General features: G+C 41.0%; 1 protein-coding gene across 1 annotated transcript in view; it reads right to left on the bottom strand.

Moving 5' to 3' along the window:
• Positions 1-18,474, bottom strand: part of MCC (MCC regulator of Wnt signaling pathway) — a 488,688-nt gene that overhangs the window by 397,700 nt on the left and 72,514 nt on the right. Inside the window, exon 2 of the mRNA XM_081505689.1 lies at positions 870-1,117. Coding sequence (XP_081361815.1) covers positions 870-1,117 — 248 coding nt within the window. The remainder of the gene's footprint in view (positions 1-869; positions 1,118-18,474) is intronic.

The raw sequence follows: 18,474 nt of genomic DNA, 5'->3' as shown, positions 1-18,474 counted from the left end.
AGGAATCCACCAGGCAATGCAGGAGATGCAGGTTCTATCCCTGGGTCAAGAAGATTCCTTGGGGGAGGAATTGGCAACCCACTCCAGTATGCCTGCCTGGGAAATCCCATGGACAGAATAGCCTGGCAAGCAAGAGTCAACACGACTTGGCAACTAAACAACAACAACAGGAGGACAGAACTGTAACAGGAGGGCAAGGGGCAGGGCACAATTTTTAAAAGAAGGACACAGCCCAAGGACACAGCATAAACCGAATCAAATGGGACCAAGACGGCAGACAGGACTAGACCTTGATACTCAATCAGCAAGCGAACGACACACTCAGAGGCGCCATGACAGTTCCAAGGCACTGTCAAAAGACGAAGGAGTGGGCAGTGGGCGGTGGCCCAATTCCTGGAAATCTCCACCCCTTCTCCAAAACAGAGAGAATGATTCTCCCACTCATTAGCATATGAAATTACCCAGCCTACAGAAACTAACCATGCCACATTTCAAGACCCCTGCACTCACCCTCTGCAATGGCCCACATTCTGTGGAGTGTGCTTCTCTCTGAATCTGAATAAAGCCTTTTCTTACCTATCACTTTGTCTCTCACTGAATTCTTTCTGAGATGAGACATCAAGAACCTGAGCTTCCTTAGGTCCTGAAACCAGGTACCATGGGTTTTGGCTGGGTTCAAGTCCCAGCCACGTGGGTTCGAGTCCCAAGCTGAGATAAAGGGTTTCAGAACCGAAGGATTAGCAAGTTCTCACCCGGGGTAAGTGTGGCCAAGGCGACGGCCTGGGGACGAGCCGACAGGCTGGGCAGCCCTGAAGGTCACTACGCAGGGCTAAAGGCACACTGTCAAACTGTCACTGGGTTGTACCTACCCAGACTGTTGTCACTGCTCGTGGGCCAGGAGGCAATTCTGTCCCTCAGCTTCTTCCTTTTCCAGGAGTTGTCTGACTTCTCAGAAAGGCCTCTTTCCTCCTTCCTGATTTCTCTGATGAGCTGCATACGGCACCGTGTAAAATCCTGAAAGGAAATCTTCCCATTTTCATCGGCGCCCAGTTGGTTCATGATCTCTGCCACAGACTCTTCCATATTCAACTGGCGACAGACCATCAACAAGTCATTTCTACAGAAGGGGGTTGAACAGAACAGCTTGTTAGGAGAGACATTTGAGCTAGAGAAAATAGTTAATGAAAAAAAAAAAAGAGTATTTCTTGAACATATCCACACGTAGGAAACCTATGTCCACCTTTCTCATTGTTTCTGGGAAAGTGTGCAAAATGATCTGTTTCATCTGGGTTATTCTAGACGAGAACTCTATTATTATTTGGAAGAGAGAGGTAACTTTAAATCTTTGTTCTCTTTTTTCTTCCCAGTGTCCATATCCTTTCCTCCTCGTCTTTCTTTTGAAATTGACAAAGCACCTTAGATAGCACTAATCTCACCATAATATAAAGTTTCAGAACACAGGAAATATACTGTTGCCACTCTTGTCAGAGCTGAAAATCTAGACAACTTGTAAAAGGAACACCAAAGACTTTAATGAGCTTGATTTTCAGTTTTCTGGACCAATCAGCTAATTTTAGTACTTTAAAATGTTGTTTAATCTCGACTTTCATGACTCAGTTCAGTTCAGTCGCTTAGTCGTGTCTGACTCTTTGCAACCCCATGGACTGCAGCACGCCAGGCCTCCCTGTCCATCACCAACTCCCGCAGTTTACTCAAACTCATGTCCATTGAGTCGGTGATGCCATCCAACCATCTCATCCTCTGTCGTCCCCTTCTCCTCTGGCCTTCAATCTTTCCCAGCATTAGGGTCTTTTCCAGTGAGTCGGTTCTTTACATCAGGTGGCCAAAGTATTGGAGGTTCAGCTTCAGCATCAGTCCTTCCAATGAATATTCAGGACTGATTTCCTTTAGGGTGGACTGGTTGGATCTCCTTGCAGTCCAAGGGACCCTCATGACTCAGTGCTCCCTATCTTTGGTTTTTTTCCGATTTTGGGTATTTTCTACCTTCCCTTCAGCAATTAGCAAACCTTAAGCCTTAAAGCAGGGATCAAATTCCCAAATGTCTTCCAAGTCAAGGACGTAATATAAATGGGTAAAGTGGGTGGTGAAGGACAGGGAAGCCTGGTGTTCCGCAGTCCAAGAGGTTGCAAAGAGTTGGACACGACTGAGCAACTGAACAACAAAAATGGGTGGATCTAAGACAAGAGGAGTTGGTGAAATCTGTGGCTCGACTAGGGAAGTACATCCAGCATATAGGTTTTCAAGTTGAAGAAAGAGAAAGGAAAGGAAAAGAATAAAAAAGGAACAAGAATAGCACTATGCTGGCCAAGAACATCTATCTGGAGGAAATCATTTGACTGTGGACATAAAAGTCTTGCTCTTTTCTTTCCTTCTAAACTCGTTGGGAAAATACTTTGTTCAGATTGCTCCAACCCTAAAACTCAATAAAAGTCAAAGGATTATGAATTTAAGAGCTGGAAGAGATATTAGGAACTAAGCTATGGTCACAAGCAAAGCTAATTACTGCTCCTGTTTCAATATACCACCAAATTCAGTCATCTGAAGACCTGGAGACCATGACCAATTTGATATTTGTCAACGCAGGAGATGAAAGAGATGCAGCTTCCATCCTTGGGTCAGAAAGATCCCCTGAAGAAGGAAATGGCAACCCGCTTCAGTATTCTTGCCTGAAGAATCCCATGGAGAGAGGAGCCTGGCGGCTACAGTCTGTGGATCACAGAGTTGGACACGACTGAAGTGAATAAGCAAAACGTAACCATGAAAAGACAAACTCTTCTCTTCACAAGTTCCTTCTGGTCAATGCTAGTATGATTCCCCAAGTTCCTAGGTGTACAGAACTGCAGACGTTTTTAATATCTTCTTGTTTACTCCATTTTAACCCTAATTCTCCTCGTACTGGTTCTGTGTCTAACTTATCATCAAATTTGTTCTGTCCCAGAAATGCTTTTATCTTTACTCTTTACTGTGCTTTTTAATACATATAACACTCTCCAAGATCTTCTCAGTTTATACTAGGACTATTAATTAGCTTCTTTAGCTGATCACATTGCTCCCCATATGCCATCCCATTTTCATGTTTCATAAAGAATTTTGACACACAACTACAAGTTTTATTTTGTTTGCATGTCTGAGTATACACACACACACACACACACACACACTCACATAAACATATGGAAGGAAGTACGGTAGATTAAATTATTAGTCCTAATTCTTCATTTTCTGGTATAACTATTACACATCCATACCCTTGCCTTGGTCTTGGAGTTAGGGACACTCATGGCAGGTGTGTTCTTCCCCATCCTTTTAATTTCAGACTTGATATCCAACCTAGCCTCTGAGATGTATGTGTTTACCCAGTTAATCCCCAACTGGGCTTGTCCCCTTTTGCTTCTGCCATCATTAAGACAAGAACAAACCATGGTAGCTATTAACCCTCTAGCCTGGGCCCCAAAATAAGCCACTTCAGCTGATCTGCAGAACCATAGCATAAGAATCACTTTCAGCTGACCCAAAGATATGTGATCAAGAATAAATTTTATTGTTTATGCCAGTGAGATTTTGTGATTGTTCGCCAGCAATAGCTAACTGAATACACTGGAATAAGTTTTTAATATATTCATGTGTTTACTTTTTTTTTGCCCTGCCCTGAATACAACATGTCTGATACTCGGCTGGATTCACCCAAGACAGGAATAATTGTGATTGGTAAAGCAGGAATGCAAACAAAAAGAAAGGGTCAATGTTCAGGTTCTACATTCTAAAGTAAGAATTTCTTTATTATGCTTTTAGAGGATAATCTTAAAGGTTAGGCTTGGCAGGAGAGTTTTCTAAATTTCAGAGGTTAACATAAAAAGAGGTTAACACTGTTTTCTGAATAGTAGGAATATGGTGTTTTCATTTTCTTATTTTTGCCTATCTGTATTTGTAACTTTCCAAAACATACTACGTAGCTTTTTCTGGTAGTGCAGATGGTAAAGAATCTGCCTGCAATGCAGGAGACCCAGGTTCAATCCCTGGGTTGGGAAGATCCTCTGGAGTTGGAAATGGCAACCCACTCCAGTATTCTTGCCTGGAGAACTCCATGGACAGAAGAGCCTGGTGAGCTAAATCCATGGGGTCGCAAAGAGTCGGGCACGACTGAGCAACTAAGCACACACAGAACATACTACACTACTTTCATAAATTGCTATGTTATTTCTTAGGTTATAAAAATGAGGATAATAATAGCATCTAGCTCTTAGGATTGTTTTGAGGATAAATGAGATAATGCATGTAAACCAGTTACTTCCTGGCACAATAAATACTAGCCACTATTATGATTATTTTATAATTATTGATCATAAATCTTTAACAATGCCCCAGTTTCACAATTAAGTCTCTAGTAATTAAGCACGAACTGCTCAGGGGAAAAACAATACTTATTGAACTGAACTGACTCCCTCACTAAGTGGAGTGATCTGTCTGCAGAGGCTTGCTTCCTCCCTGCCTGTGGCCCACTTACACTTGGGCACCCTGGTGAGAAACCCAAGTCTGGCCAAGCTTGAGAAGCCCCATTGCACAAAAAGCAGCTCCAAAAGGGATCTGTGCTCTAGAAATGTCAACTCAGAGAATAATGTGTAATACTGCATTTTAATTTAAAAAGGGTGGGCTACTGAGAGACTGACATAAAAGATTAAAAGCAAAATACAGTGCATTCAACTAAATTAAGTCAAAATGTAATCTTTAAACAGTAGTGCTAGTTGCTAAAAACTAAATGACAGCTAAAGTTTCTCAGTACAGAAATATAGAACTAGCAATGACAGCTAACAAATCTATAGGGGGAAATGCTATTGCTTCCATTTTACAGGTGATGTGAAGGTGGAAAGAGTCCCAGAGCTAATGTGTGGCAGAGCAGGAATCCAAATCAAATCAAATCTCTTGCCTTTTCCATTCTATCAAACGTTGCCCTGGATGTCAGTGATATTTAAACTTTGGTCTTTGAACACAAACAAGGACAGCAATAATAGAAGCAGCTCAATAATCAACAGTTGTTAATTAACAGTACTTTTGTCTTAAACACAGAAAGAGTACATTACATCCATGTATGCACTACCTGTTGATGTTAAATATTGATGAGAATAATGTTATACTTTGTTATCAACATGAGAAAACAGTTACAAGAGGAAAAAAAGAGTAAAGAGAGTTCCCTGGTTGTCCGTCCAGTGGTTAGGACTTGGCGCTTTCACTGAGGGAACTAAGGTCCCACAGGCCGCATGATGTAGCCAGGAAAAAAAAGTCCAAATGCTCTCCTTTACAAATAAGAAAGAGCTCAGAGAACCTACTATCAATTTACTATCAGTCATTGTGCAGGGAAATGAATGACAGCTGGAAATGAATGACATGCCCCTGTGACCATGCCCCTTTGCATTAAAGTCTTTGCCATTCCTCTCATCAACAAGTAGTAGCTATTTCCCTGACCTTGAATTTGGGGGCTGGCCTTGTGACTTTCTTTTACTAGTGAAGCGTGGCAGAAATAACTAACATTCTGGGATTCATGAACACAGGACTTATGATGCCTTATAGTTTCCACTTCAAGGTCCAAATCCTTTCAACTTCATGCTGTCCTTGCTGCCCACTCAACAACACAAGGGGCCTCTTCCTTCTGCTAGCATTCAGCACCTGTATCATTCATTCAGTGACTATATATAGCCATGGGACAACTTTTAGGTTGTTGTACTAAGCTTTCATTTCCCTTACTCTTTTTAAAACATTATCTTCACACACTTAAGTCTTATTTCCCCAAGCTGACAGGCTCCTGGAAGCCAGTGGTCATGCATCAATCTCCCTTAAGATCCATGCATCTAGCTCATCACCCTGTACACAGCAGAATTTCAACATATGTGTTTTGATAGATGGATTTATGAACTCTCAGAGTTAAACATGATCATTCTTTTGGAGGGGGCTCCTCACTTCACCTGATATCTTCCCACAATACATTTGTACCTTCTCACAGAAGACAGTGACACATGGGATGCTCGGTGAATACGGATGACCAGTGGGCACAATGAAAACCAACAAAAACTTTGTAGCCTTAGTGACAGCAGTATGACAGTTTTTCTGCCCCAGGCCAGGAACATTTCTCAGAGGAAGACATACTAAGCAGCAGCTGTCCAAAACTAATACAGTCCAATGGAGAACTATTTCAGTAGTAATAACGACATAATATAAAGCACCTGCCTTTAAACTAAAAACCAACAAACTTTTGTATATTATTTCAGAAAATGCACTCACTCATTGTAGAAAATGTAGAAGAGTAAAAAGAAGAAAACACAAATTACATGTTATCTTTTGACCCAGCAATAACTACAGTGAACATTTTAACTAATTTCACAAAATTCTGGTAAACGTTTTTTCTTCTAAGTCTCCTCTAAATAAATTTCCTCCAAATAAAATTTTCCTTTCATCATTGCTACAACTGCTTTAAAAGGTGTTTCATATTTATTCATATATGCATATCTTATCTTCAGAGGATAAGATAACCTAACCTCGGAAGTGAGGCAAAAAAGGAATAGATTCCAGTTTAGCAGAGAAACTGAGTCAAGTCAGGTAATATTTAGCTCTTCAGTGAACAATGATCACCAGGTAGAAACAAAGATCTATGCTTCTAGCTCAAAACCACGTGGTTTTACAAAGCACAGCTATTACTTTCTGTATATAAAAGTTTTTCTGTCTCTTGGTTATTTTTTTTTTCTTTTAACATACAAAGAAATAGAGTAAGAAGTGACAATTCAATGAAGCTATTCATCATTCAGCGAAATTCACAGCTTAACATCAGGGATAAATAATGGGAAAGATGGGCTTGGGTCTTTCAAGCTCAGATGCAGAGAAAAACACTATTCTTCCCCACAATGATGACTTCCCTTGTGGCTCAGATGGTAAAGTGTCTGCCTACAATGTGGGAGACCTGGGTTCAGTCCCTGGGTTGGGAAGATCTCCTGGAGAAGGAAATGGCAACCCACTCCAGTATTCTTGCCCGGAAAATCCCATGGACGGAAAAACCTGGTAGGCTACAGTCCATGGGGTCACAAAGAGTCAGACACGACTGAGCAACTTCACTTCTCCCACAATAATACTAAACCACGAACCCAGCTGAATGAGGGCTATGCAAAAGTAATTGGTACTTTGAGGAAGAGGTAAGATGCTTCTGTTCACAGTTCTCAACAGTTATCTTTGGAACTAGTAGGTATGCCATAAATAGCTGCTTATGGAAGAACTCAAAAAGAGTCTAAAGTTCATTTTGCCCCTAACCAGTCAATTTGAGCCACACAAAACTGTCATTTGGGAGACTCTAATTCCAGTTCCATAAATATTCAGACTGTGAAAAATCATAAATAGTTCATTAAAAAACAGGCTTCTGGGCTATAGCTGGTAATTTCTGAGTGTAGTTGTTGGAGGGAGTAAAGGTATGTGCCCTTCATTGCTGTTTCTGAGTTTATTTATCTAAAGTGAAGAACAAAACAAACAACTAAATATGCAAACAAATCCATCGTTAAGATAAAAGGAGAGCAGATGATCAATCTAAGGGATTTCAACAAATTTCAGAAAGAGAGTAAAGAGACGGGAGATGATAGCCAGTATGCTGCGTGATGAGAATGAGAATCGGGGCTGCAAACAGTGGGGCTACCTTACCATTCACAGCATGGATCAAACAGATTTTGTTCAAAAGTGATGAATCAGGATACTTACACGGTGGTATAAGCACACTATGGGAAAAAAATCAAGAGAACTAAAAGCACAAATGGTAAAAACTGCCCCAGGGGAGTGGGCTTGCACACGGAGAGGTGGGTGGGACAAGAGATCTGTGTTTTGTCATATGTTCTTCTGTACCACTTTATTTTTTAACTTTTTTTTTACCATGTGCGTGAATTATTTTGATAAAAGTAATGTTTTCAAATTAAAAAAATTCAAATGTCATTCATTTAATTTGAGCTGTAACAGACAAAAGCTTAGAATTTAAATATACAACAAATTCATATAATATAATCAGAAAAAGATGATAACCCAGTTGAAAAATGGGCAAATGATGAGAACAGAAAATTAACAAAAACTGATTAATAAAGATATGGAAATATCCTCAACTTCAACAAATACAAGGAAAATTCAAATCAAACAAACAATGCGATACTATTTCAACATATGTCTCTTGTGTCTCCTATATTGACAGGTGGATTGTTCGCCACTGAGCCAGTCCTGAGTGTTCACTGGAAGGACTGATGTTGAAGCTGAAACTCCAATACTTTGGCCACCTGATGCAAAGAACTGACTCATTGGAAAAGACCCTGATGCTAGGAAAGATTGAAGGCGGGAGGAGAAGGGGATGACAGAGGATGAGATGGTTGGAGGGCATCACCGACTCAATGGACATGAGTTTGGGTAAACTCTGGGAGTTGGTGATGAACAGGGAGGCCTGGCGTGCTGCAGTTCATGGGGTCGCAAAGAGTCGGACATGACTGAGCAACTGAAGTGAACTGAACTGAGCCAGCAAGGAAGCCCTAAACATGTACAGGATTGGAAAAAATGTTAGTCTGACAATACCAAATGTTGACAAAGAAGCAGAAATTTTCACGTGGTTTTGGTGGGGAAGAAAAATTGGTACCCCTTCTTTAGAAAGAATTTTGGCAACAGCTAAAAAAATGCCCACCTTTCAACCAGAAATCTAACTTTTAGTTATATATGTTAGAGACTTATGCAAGGACAGAAGGGGACATGCACATTATCTGTAACAGCAAAGATTTAGAAAAGGCTTAGTATTAGGTTGGTACAAAAGCAATTGCAGTTTTGGGCCATGAATTTTAAATCATTATAACTAGGCTCAAACACATTTTTATTAATCAAAATAGGAACTGTTACAATCAACATATTTTTGCCAATGAAATATAAACCAATATATTGGTTTATTCTTGTTGCGTAAAAATCCATACTTTGGGATTTGACAAACTCTTGGAAAGCACTTTCTGTCTCCTGCTGGTTGTGGAAGTGTTTTCTGTGCAAGAAGTTGTCGAGATGCTTGAAGAAGTGACAAGTTGGATGGCAAGAGGTCAGGTGAATATGGCAAATGAGGCAAAACTTCACAGCTCAATTCGTTCAACTTCTGAAGCATTGGTTGTATGATGTATGGTTGGGCACTGCAGTGGAGAAGACTTAAGCCCATTCTGTTGACCAATATGGGCTGCATCAATCTGCTGAGCATATTTCTCAGATGTAATGGTTTTGCCGGGATTCAGAAAACTGTAGTGGATCAGATGGGTGGCAGACCAGCAAACAGTGATCATGACCTTTTTTTGGTGCAGGTTTGGCTTTGCGAAGTGCTTTGGTGCTTCTTCTCAGTACAGCCACTGAGCTAGTCATTGCTGGTTGTCATATAAAATTCATTTGTCACATGCCACAGTCCATTCAAGAAATGGATCACTGCTGCTAGAATAAGAGAAGATGATACTTCAAAATGACAATTTTTTTTTTTTTGATTTGTGCTCAGCTTATGAGGCACCCCTGGAGGACAGCCTGGCAACCCACTCCAGTATTCTTGCCTGGAGAATCCCATGGACAGAGGAGCCGGGAGGGCTACAGTCCATGGGGTCGCAAAGAGTTGGATGTGACTGAAGCAACTTAGCATGCACACACACATGAAGCATGCACTTAGCAAGCTTTTTCACCTTTCTGATTTGCTTCAAATGCCCAATGATCACAGAATGGTCAACACTGAGTTCTTCAGCAACTTCTTGTGTAGCTGTACGAGGGCCAGCTTCAACGATAGCTCTCAATTGGTCATTGTCAACTTCCGATGGCCAGCCACTGTGCTCCTTGTCTTCAAGCCTCTTGTCTCCTTTGCAAAACTCATTGAACCAATGTTAGCAGTTTCAGGGCCAAATGCATTATTGATGTTGCAAGTTGTCTCTGTTGCTTTACAACCCATTTTGAACTCAAATAAGAAAATCGCTTGAATTTGCTTTTTGTCTAACATCAACCCCATAGTCTAAAATACATATAAAATATCCAGCAAGTAATAAGTCATTAGCAAAAAAAAAAAAAAAAAAAAAACCAGAGAAATGCCCATTAAATGATGTATAACTTCATTTATTTAAGAATGTATTCCATATCAAAGGGCAAAGTTCAACAATGCAAAACCACAATTACTTTTGCACCAACCTAATATAATACCCTCAAGAGTCTTCTCCAACACCACAGTTCAAAAGCATCAATTCTTTGGTGCTCAGCTTTCTTCACAGTCCAACTCTCACATTCTAGCCCACTGAATTTCTTTGGGGTTCCATAAAAAGCACTGTTGTTTTACATGCCTCCACATGTCCCTCTGCCGGGACAGTCCTCCCTTTATGCTTCTCCAAATGCCAGCCCATGCTTCGTAACTCATTTGAATAGCATCTCCTTCAGAAATCTTCCTTAAATTTCCCAGGTAACCCCCAGTTTAATTTGATGCTGCTTGTCTATATGATGAAGGCACCCACGCTTGATATGATCACTTACCCCACTATACAGTAATTACTGATTCATTTTGTCTCTCTTCTACTAGACCAGTAGAAGACTCTTCTGGAGAAGACTCCTGAGAGTTCTTTGGAACACCATAGAGATAAAACCAGTCAATCCTAAAGGAAATCAACCTTGAATACTCAATGGAAGGATTGATGTTGAAGCTGAAGCTCCAATACTTTGGCCACCTGATGTGAAGGGCCAACTCACTAGAAAAGACCCTGATGCTGGGAAAGATTGAGGGCAGGAGGAGAAGGGGGTGACAGAGGATGAGATGCTTGGGTGGCATCACTGACTCAATGGACATGAGTTTGAGCAAACTCTGGGAGACAGTGAAGGACAGGGAAGCATGGTATGCTGTAGTCCATGGGGCCGCTAAGAGTCAGACACGACTGAGAGACTGAGCAACAACTAGACCAGAGGTGTGTAACTAAAACTGACAGCCAAATCCAGACCCTTGCCTCCTTTGGTAAATCAAGTTTATAGGAACCAGGCATAGCCACATGCCTGTGTATTGTCTATAGTTACCTTTTTACTACAACAGCTGAGCTGAATACTTGTGACAGATACTACATGGCCCATAAACCCTAAAATCACCATTATATGACCTCTTATTTAAAAGAAGGTTGCAAACTTCTGTACTAGACTGTAAATTCTTAGAGGACAGGGTTCATTTTTTTGTTCATCTTTGAATCCCTAACACCTGACATACAACAGCTGTTAAATAAATGATTAAGTGGGTAAATGTTAGATTTGAGGTAAAAGAGGAGAGGGGAGATGTTAATGAGAACCTTCAATCTCATTTCCTCTCTGCCTTTTGCATACCCCAATTTACAATCACAAATAAAAACAGAACAAGTTGACATCATTAGGTTTTAAAATATCTCCCGGTATATATAAGAGCCTCTTGATGAAAGTGAAAGAGGAGAGTGAAAAAGTTGGCTTAAAACTCAACATTCAGAAAACTAAGATCATGGTATCAGGTCCCATCACTTAATGGCAGATAGATGGGGAAACAATGGAAACAGTGAGAGACTTTATTTTTGGGTGCTCCAAAATCACTGCAGATAGTGACTGCAGCCATGAAACTAAAAGACACTTGTTCCTTGGAAGAAAAGCTATGACAAACCTAGACAGTGTATTAAAAAGCAGAGACATTACTTTGCCAACAAAGGTCAATCTAGTCAAAGCTATGGTTTCTCTAATAATCATGTATGGATGTGAGAGTTGGACTATAAAGAAAGCTGAGTGCCAAAGAATTGATGCTTTTGAACTGTGGTGTTGGAGAGTCCCTTGGACTGCAAGGAGATCAAACCAGTCAATCCTAAAGGAAATCAGTCCTGAATATTCATTGGAAGGACAGATGCTGAGGCTGAAACTCCAATACGCTGGCCACCTGATGCGAAGAACTGACTCACTGGAAAAGACCCTGATGCTGGGAAAGATTGAAGGCAGCAGGAGAAGGGGATGACAGAGGATGAGATGGTTGGATGGCATCACCGACTCGATGGGCGTGAATTTGAGCAAGCTCCGGGAGCTGGTGATGGACAGGGAAGCCTGGCGTGCTGCAGTCCATGGGGTTGCACAGAGTTGGACACGACTGAGCAACTGAACAGACTGATATATGACAGATTCTGTACCCTTCAAGTCTGTAATCTAATCTTTCTAGGCGAGTGGTACTCAACTCTGGTAACATATGATGATCACCTGGGGTGATTGAAACATAGTGATGCTCCTGCTCCACAACTGACAAACTAAATCAGGATGGGGAGGAGAGGGCAGCATCAGTATTTGTTAAAAGGCTTCCTAAGTGATTTAGAGTAGAACTTCTATACCAACAGGGGCTTCCCTGATAGCTCAGTTGGTAAAGAATCTACCTCCAATGTAGGAAGATTTGCCTGGTTTGTTTTCCTGGATTGGGAAGATCCGCTGGAGAAAGGATGGGCTACCCACACCAGTATTCTTGGGCTTCCCTTGTGGCTCAGCTAGTAAAGAATCCGCCTGCAATGCGGGAGACCTGGGTTTGATCCTTGGGTTGGGAAGATCCCCTGGAGAAGGGAAAGGCTACCCACTCCAGTGTTCTGGCCTAGAAAATTCCATGGACCTATACTGAGAAGGCAATGGCACCCCACTCCAGTACTCTTGCCTGGAAAATCCCATGGACAGAGGGGCCTGGTAGGCTACAGTCCATGGGGTCGCTAAGAGTCGGACACGACTGAGCGACTTCACTTTCACCTTTCCCTTTCATGCACTGGAGAAAGAAATGGCAACCCACTCCAGTATTCTTGCCTGGAGAATCCTAGGGACGGCGGAGCCTGGTGAGCTGCCGTCTGTGGGGTCGCACAGAGTCGGACACGACTGAAGCGACTTAGCATAGCATAGCATAGCATACTGAGAAGGCAATGGCACCCCACTCCAGTACTCTTTCCTGGAAAATCCCAGGGACGGGGGAGCCTGGTAGGCTGCAGTCCATGGGGTCGCGAAGAGTCAGTTGGACACAACTGAGTGACTTCACTTTCACTTTTCACTTTCATGCATTGGAGAAGGAAATGGCAACCCACTCCAGTGTTCTTGCTTGGAGAATCCCAGGGGCGGGGGAGCCTGGTGGGCTGCCATCTATGGGGACACACAGAGTCGGACACGACTGAAGAGACTTAGCAGCATAGTCCATGGGGTCACAAAGAATCGGATGTGACTGAGCCACTTTCACTTTCACTTTTCCTATACCAACAGTCTGAAAGGATGAGAACTTTGAGGCAATTGAAAAATCTTAAATAAAACCAACCAACCAAAGAAACATGCTAGATTTTGATAAGCTGTATACTTGCAAGAAGAAAAGAAAGAGATGTTTTAGAAAAATTATCTACGTAAGCAGAAACAAAATGATTCCTCTAGTATTTAAACTCCAGGAGGATGAAGAATTTTATTTTGTTCACTCTTATATTCCTAATACCAAGAACAGACCTGGCACAAAACAGGTGATAAATAAACGACTGATGAATGTTCAAGTTTTTCCTTTGCTTTCAATCAACCAGAAGCCCCTGATTTGAAATATTCTAGTTAACTGAAATTTTATACAGAAAGAAGGCAAGTTGGCAAATATACTCTTCAGTTAATCAACAGACAACATTCTTTAGGGGGAAAAAGATCATGCTCTACAATTTAAAAGAGTATTTGGATTTTAGAAAGGGAAGGCAAAGAGATATTGCTATGGGTAAATGCAGCCCAGTCCTTTTAAAAATTCAATCTTTACTTTTAAAAAGGTTAGCAGTCATCTGTAAATTCAAGGGATGAGAACATGAAAAGTCAAGAAGGAAAGAAAAAGTAATTGGTGACTTTACCTAAACAAAATGCCATATGACATGCATCCTAAGTAATTAACATCCTGGACTTCCCACTACCGTCTTAAAGCCCTCAGTACGTCAGCCCAAGGAAAAACATCTGAGACTGGCTCAAACTTGAGCCTATGCATTGATTCTATTTCCCTGTTTTTTTCTCTCTCTTTCTTATAAACATATTCCTAGAAATGATAAAGCTGTTAGCCTAATTTTTATATCTAAAAAATGCTTTTGGTTGAGGTTACCAACTTGAAAAAAAAATATAGAAAAAGAGGAAAGACAAAACAAAATTCAAGACTGAGAGAAGAAACACTTTGTCATCCAATTTCCATCACAAAGATTTTCTTTTTGAAACTTCACACCTAAAGGAGTATTTGAGATATAAGCACTTGGAAAAACCAGAATTTCCCATTATCAACTTTCTCAATATTGTCTATGTGGAAACTTATTTTAACTCTTGTGAATTAACATTTATAGTCTTGAGTTGCATTGTTCAAAATGGTAGTCAGTACACACAGGTAGATATTTACATTTGCATGGTAATTAATTCAAATTAAATAAGATTAAAATCCTCAGTTGTACAACTATCTCAATAGCCACATGTGGCGAGTGGATACCACAGTGCACAAAACAGACACAGGACATTTCCATCATCACAAAAAGTCCTATTGGATAGCACTGGGAAAATCAAATATAGTACACTATCCTCAGAAAGCTTCAAGCAATAGTATCAGTCAAACCAGAAAACTGTTACAAATGTCAGTTATTATTTCTAGGTAAGGAAGGAAATCACAAGACTGGATATAAAAAAGTCTGAATATAGAAAATCCATTAGGTTATAAATCTTGTTAGCTTTCTTAGCAGCTAATTTTCAAGTTTGGGGCTCACTCTTATTCACGGAACACACATATAAACCCCACTCTTTGATTAAGGAAATCTGACCAGATTGAAATTCATGTCCAATACTCTACCCACTGATGAAAACGGTTGAAAGATTTATCATAAGACTTTAGGGAGCAGGTAGAGGGATGCATATATTCCCTAGAGGAAGCACTAGCTTTGTCTTCTTAGGTTTGAGTTACTGTAACATTAATTCTTTCTGATGTCTAGCCTGAACTTTCTGAGAGTTCACTGAAATAATGAATAGCCAAGATCAGTCAATGACATGATGGTTTCCCCTTCTCCAGGTGAAACATCAAGATGACTAAAAGCCAATACTCAAGGAGAAAGCATCTGCAAGCAAGTAAAATACTACTTTTACATATTTTTTAAAAGCTCTTTTATTCTATAATTCTTTTACATGTGACTCCCAATACTTTCACGCTTCATTCTTTTGGCAATCTCTCACTTTGGCTTTTTCTATCGATAGTCTAGTGGGAGACAATATTTTAATGTGTTTGCCCCTTGGATTATTTTTTTAATCAGTAAACTAACATTATTAAGCAAGATTCAGCCTATCTTCACAGCAATTTATAAAAGCTTCTTAAAAGAAGTCGCTGACATTTCTGGGGGAAAATAGTCATTCAAGGCACTGATGGTTCAGGGAATTGCTAGGTGCTTTAGAAATAGAATTTCATTTAAGCCTCATAATAACTTTAAGGGATATTACCATCATTTTACAGGGTCTATCAGTTTTGTGTAAAAGGGATCTTGTCTGAAGTTCCATGCACCATACTTAGTCCATCACAGGTTCTTCAAGTTGGTGGATGCATGAGTGAACAGAAGGAATCTCTTCTCTAATCTCAGTGACAGGCATGGAACCTTGCAGTGAGCACACTCAAAAAATCCTTAGGGTTAGTTGCTCAGTCGTGTCCGACTCTTTGCAACCCCACGAACTGTAGCCCGCCAGGCTTCTCTGTCCATGGGATTCTCTAGGCAAGAATACTGGAGTGGATTGCCATTCCCTTCTCCAGAGGAACTTCCTGACCCAGGGATGGAACCCGGATCTCCTTCACTGTAGGGAGATTCTTTACCGTTTGAGCTACAGGGAAGTCCTTCCTAATTGAAAAAATCCTTACTAATTGAATATACTAACAGTAATAGAATGACAAACGGTTAAGCGATTATTTTTTAAAAATTAATTGATTTATTATTTTTGGCTGTGCCACGTCTCGGTTGTGGCATGCAGGCCTCTCCCTAGTTGTGGTGAACAGGTTTAGTAGTTGCAGCACATGGCCTTCGTTGCCCAATGGCATGTGGGATCTTAATTCCCTAACCAGGGATCGAACCAACATCCCCTGCACTGGAAGGCAGATTCTTAATCACTGGACTGCCAGCGAAGTCCCCTTGATTCTTAATATGTAGATGCTCCCACAAAACCCCAATAAGGCCAAGCCATCGACCCTAGATCCAAAAACTATATAAGGTAGTCATGTCTGAAAGATACAGACAGAGAAGATACACAGAGAAGGCTGACAGATGTTAAGTTTGGGGGCAATAAAAGAATTTGGGAAGTGTGCCACTTTTATAAAAACGTATTTCTAAGTGTATATTAACAACATCTTGAGAACAGTTATCCTTTCAGATCATTTTAGATCACATTTTCTCTCTGTCATCTAACACCCCTCAGTTCTTCCTGTTTCACATGTTATGAGGACCCGTACGTCTGACCTCCTAAATCCCATCTACTCTTCTCACAACCAGGGAAGGCTTGTCACATCCATACTCAGAACAGATGTTTTCACTGTTTATTCTGGCTCCTTGAGTCTTATTTTAGTCCAGATAGAAACCCAAACCTCTTTCTAAGGCTGACATTACAGGGCTTGCAAATTTTTCCTAATTTTATTATGTATATACTCTCTTGTGTGTGTGCACTCAGTCACTCAGACTTGTCTGACTTTCTGAGACACCACAAACTGTAGCCTGCCATTTTACAGGCAAGAATACTGCAGTGGGTTGCCATTTCCTTCTTCAGGGGATCGTCCTGACCAAGGGATTGAACCTGAGTCTCCTGCATTGGTAGGCGGATTCTTTACTGCTAAGCCATTAGGATATACTCCCCAGCACCACTTAAAAACATTCAGCATGCAGAGATTTGTCCCCCTCAGTGCAAAGCCATTGTGTTAAAATTCTCCTAAATATCTTCGGAGGTCTTCCCTGGTGGCTCAGATGGTAAAGAATCTGCCTGTAATGCAGGAGACCCCGGTTTGATCCCTGGGTCGGGAAGACCCCTGGAGAAAGGAATGGCAACTCACTCCGGTGTTCTTGCCTGGACAATTCCATGGACAGAGGAGCCTGACGGGCTACAGTCCGTGGGTTTGCAAAGTCAGACACAACTGAGTTACTAACACACTAAATATCTTCCAAAGTACTTTAGTTTTAGAAAATGGTAGTAAATGAAAAATAATATAGGAAGAAATGTTATTTACATTTTTCTTTGAAGGATAAAAAAAATTTGCAAGATTCTTTCCACAAGTAACTTTCTTATTCAACTCACTGAGATTCTAATTAAAATATCATAATGTGAAAAGCTGACAAGGCCTTACAGTCTGATCACAGAAATGAGAAGGGAAAGACTTAATCCCAGTATGTGCAGCAGCCTGAGGCAAGAAATGTTGTCACCGTGCCTCCTGCCCATTCATGTCTCACACGGGGATGTCACAGCTGTCCCACTAGGAAAACAAGCCAGGGCTGTGATGCTCAGAGCACTGCATCTACCTTACAAGCTTGAGAGTCACCAACATTTGAAGAATTTTCTAGATCATTTTAGCAAATCTAAACTGTGATAGGTTAATATTTTGTAGAGTAAAAGAAAATGAGTTTTCCAAAAAAAATAATCTGTCATGTTGGTATAAAAGTTTCTGAACAAATATTTCCGATTCCTATGCTCACCGTGTTGCAGTCAGGTAAGAAAAGTGCTGCTCTGTGAGCCATGTTTGGAGCAGTCTGTTCTGGATACCACAACATGACTAAAGCAATCCCTGACTCCATAAACAAGAGACCAACATGGGACGAGTGGTACCAAACAGCAGCAAGGCCGCTATCCTTGATAGCTCACCATCTTTGCTCACCTGGACTTAAGTACCATTGTGATAATATTTAAGTCTAAGTTCAGTCTTGGTGAACACTGTACTGAGAAATCACCTACAGAAATGGCATCATAGCTTTATAGTCTATCAGTTCAGTTCAGTTGCTCAATTGGTCCCACTCTTTGCGACCCCATGGACTGCGGCACGCCAGGCCTCCCTGTCCATCGCCAACTCCCGGAGTTTACTCAAACTCATGTCCATTGAGTCGGTGATGAAATTCAGCCATCTCATCCTCTGTCGTCCCCTTCTCCTCCACCTTCAATCTTTCCTAGCATCAGGATCTTTTCAAAAGAGTCAGTTCTTTGCATCAGGTGGCCAAAGTATCGGAGCATCAGCTTTAGCATCAGTCCTTCCAATGAATATTCAGCATTGATTTCCATTTTTCCTTTAGGGTGGACTGGTTGGATCTCCTTGCAGTCCAAGGGACTCTCAAGAGTCTTCTCCAACACCACAGTTCAAAAGCATCAATTCTTTGGCGCTCAGCTTTCCTTATAGTCCAACTCTCACATCCATACACGACTATTGGAAAAACTATAGCTTTGACTAGATGGACCTTTGTT

The sequence above is a fragment of the Giraffa tippelskirchi genome, chromosome 7 (genome assembly GCF_054371585.1).
Source record: "Giraffa tippelskirchi isolate mGirTip1 chromosome 7, T2T-mGirTip1v1.2.pri, whole genome shotgun sequence".
NCBI lineage: Eukaryota > Metazoa > Chordata > Mammalia > Artiodactyla > Giraffidae > Giraffa > Giraffa tippelskirchi.
Note: the sequence above shows the minus strand (reverse complement) of the source record. Positions and strands in the feature narration are given on the sequence as shown.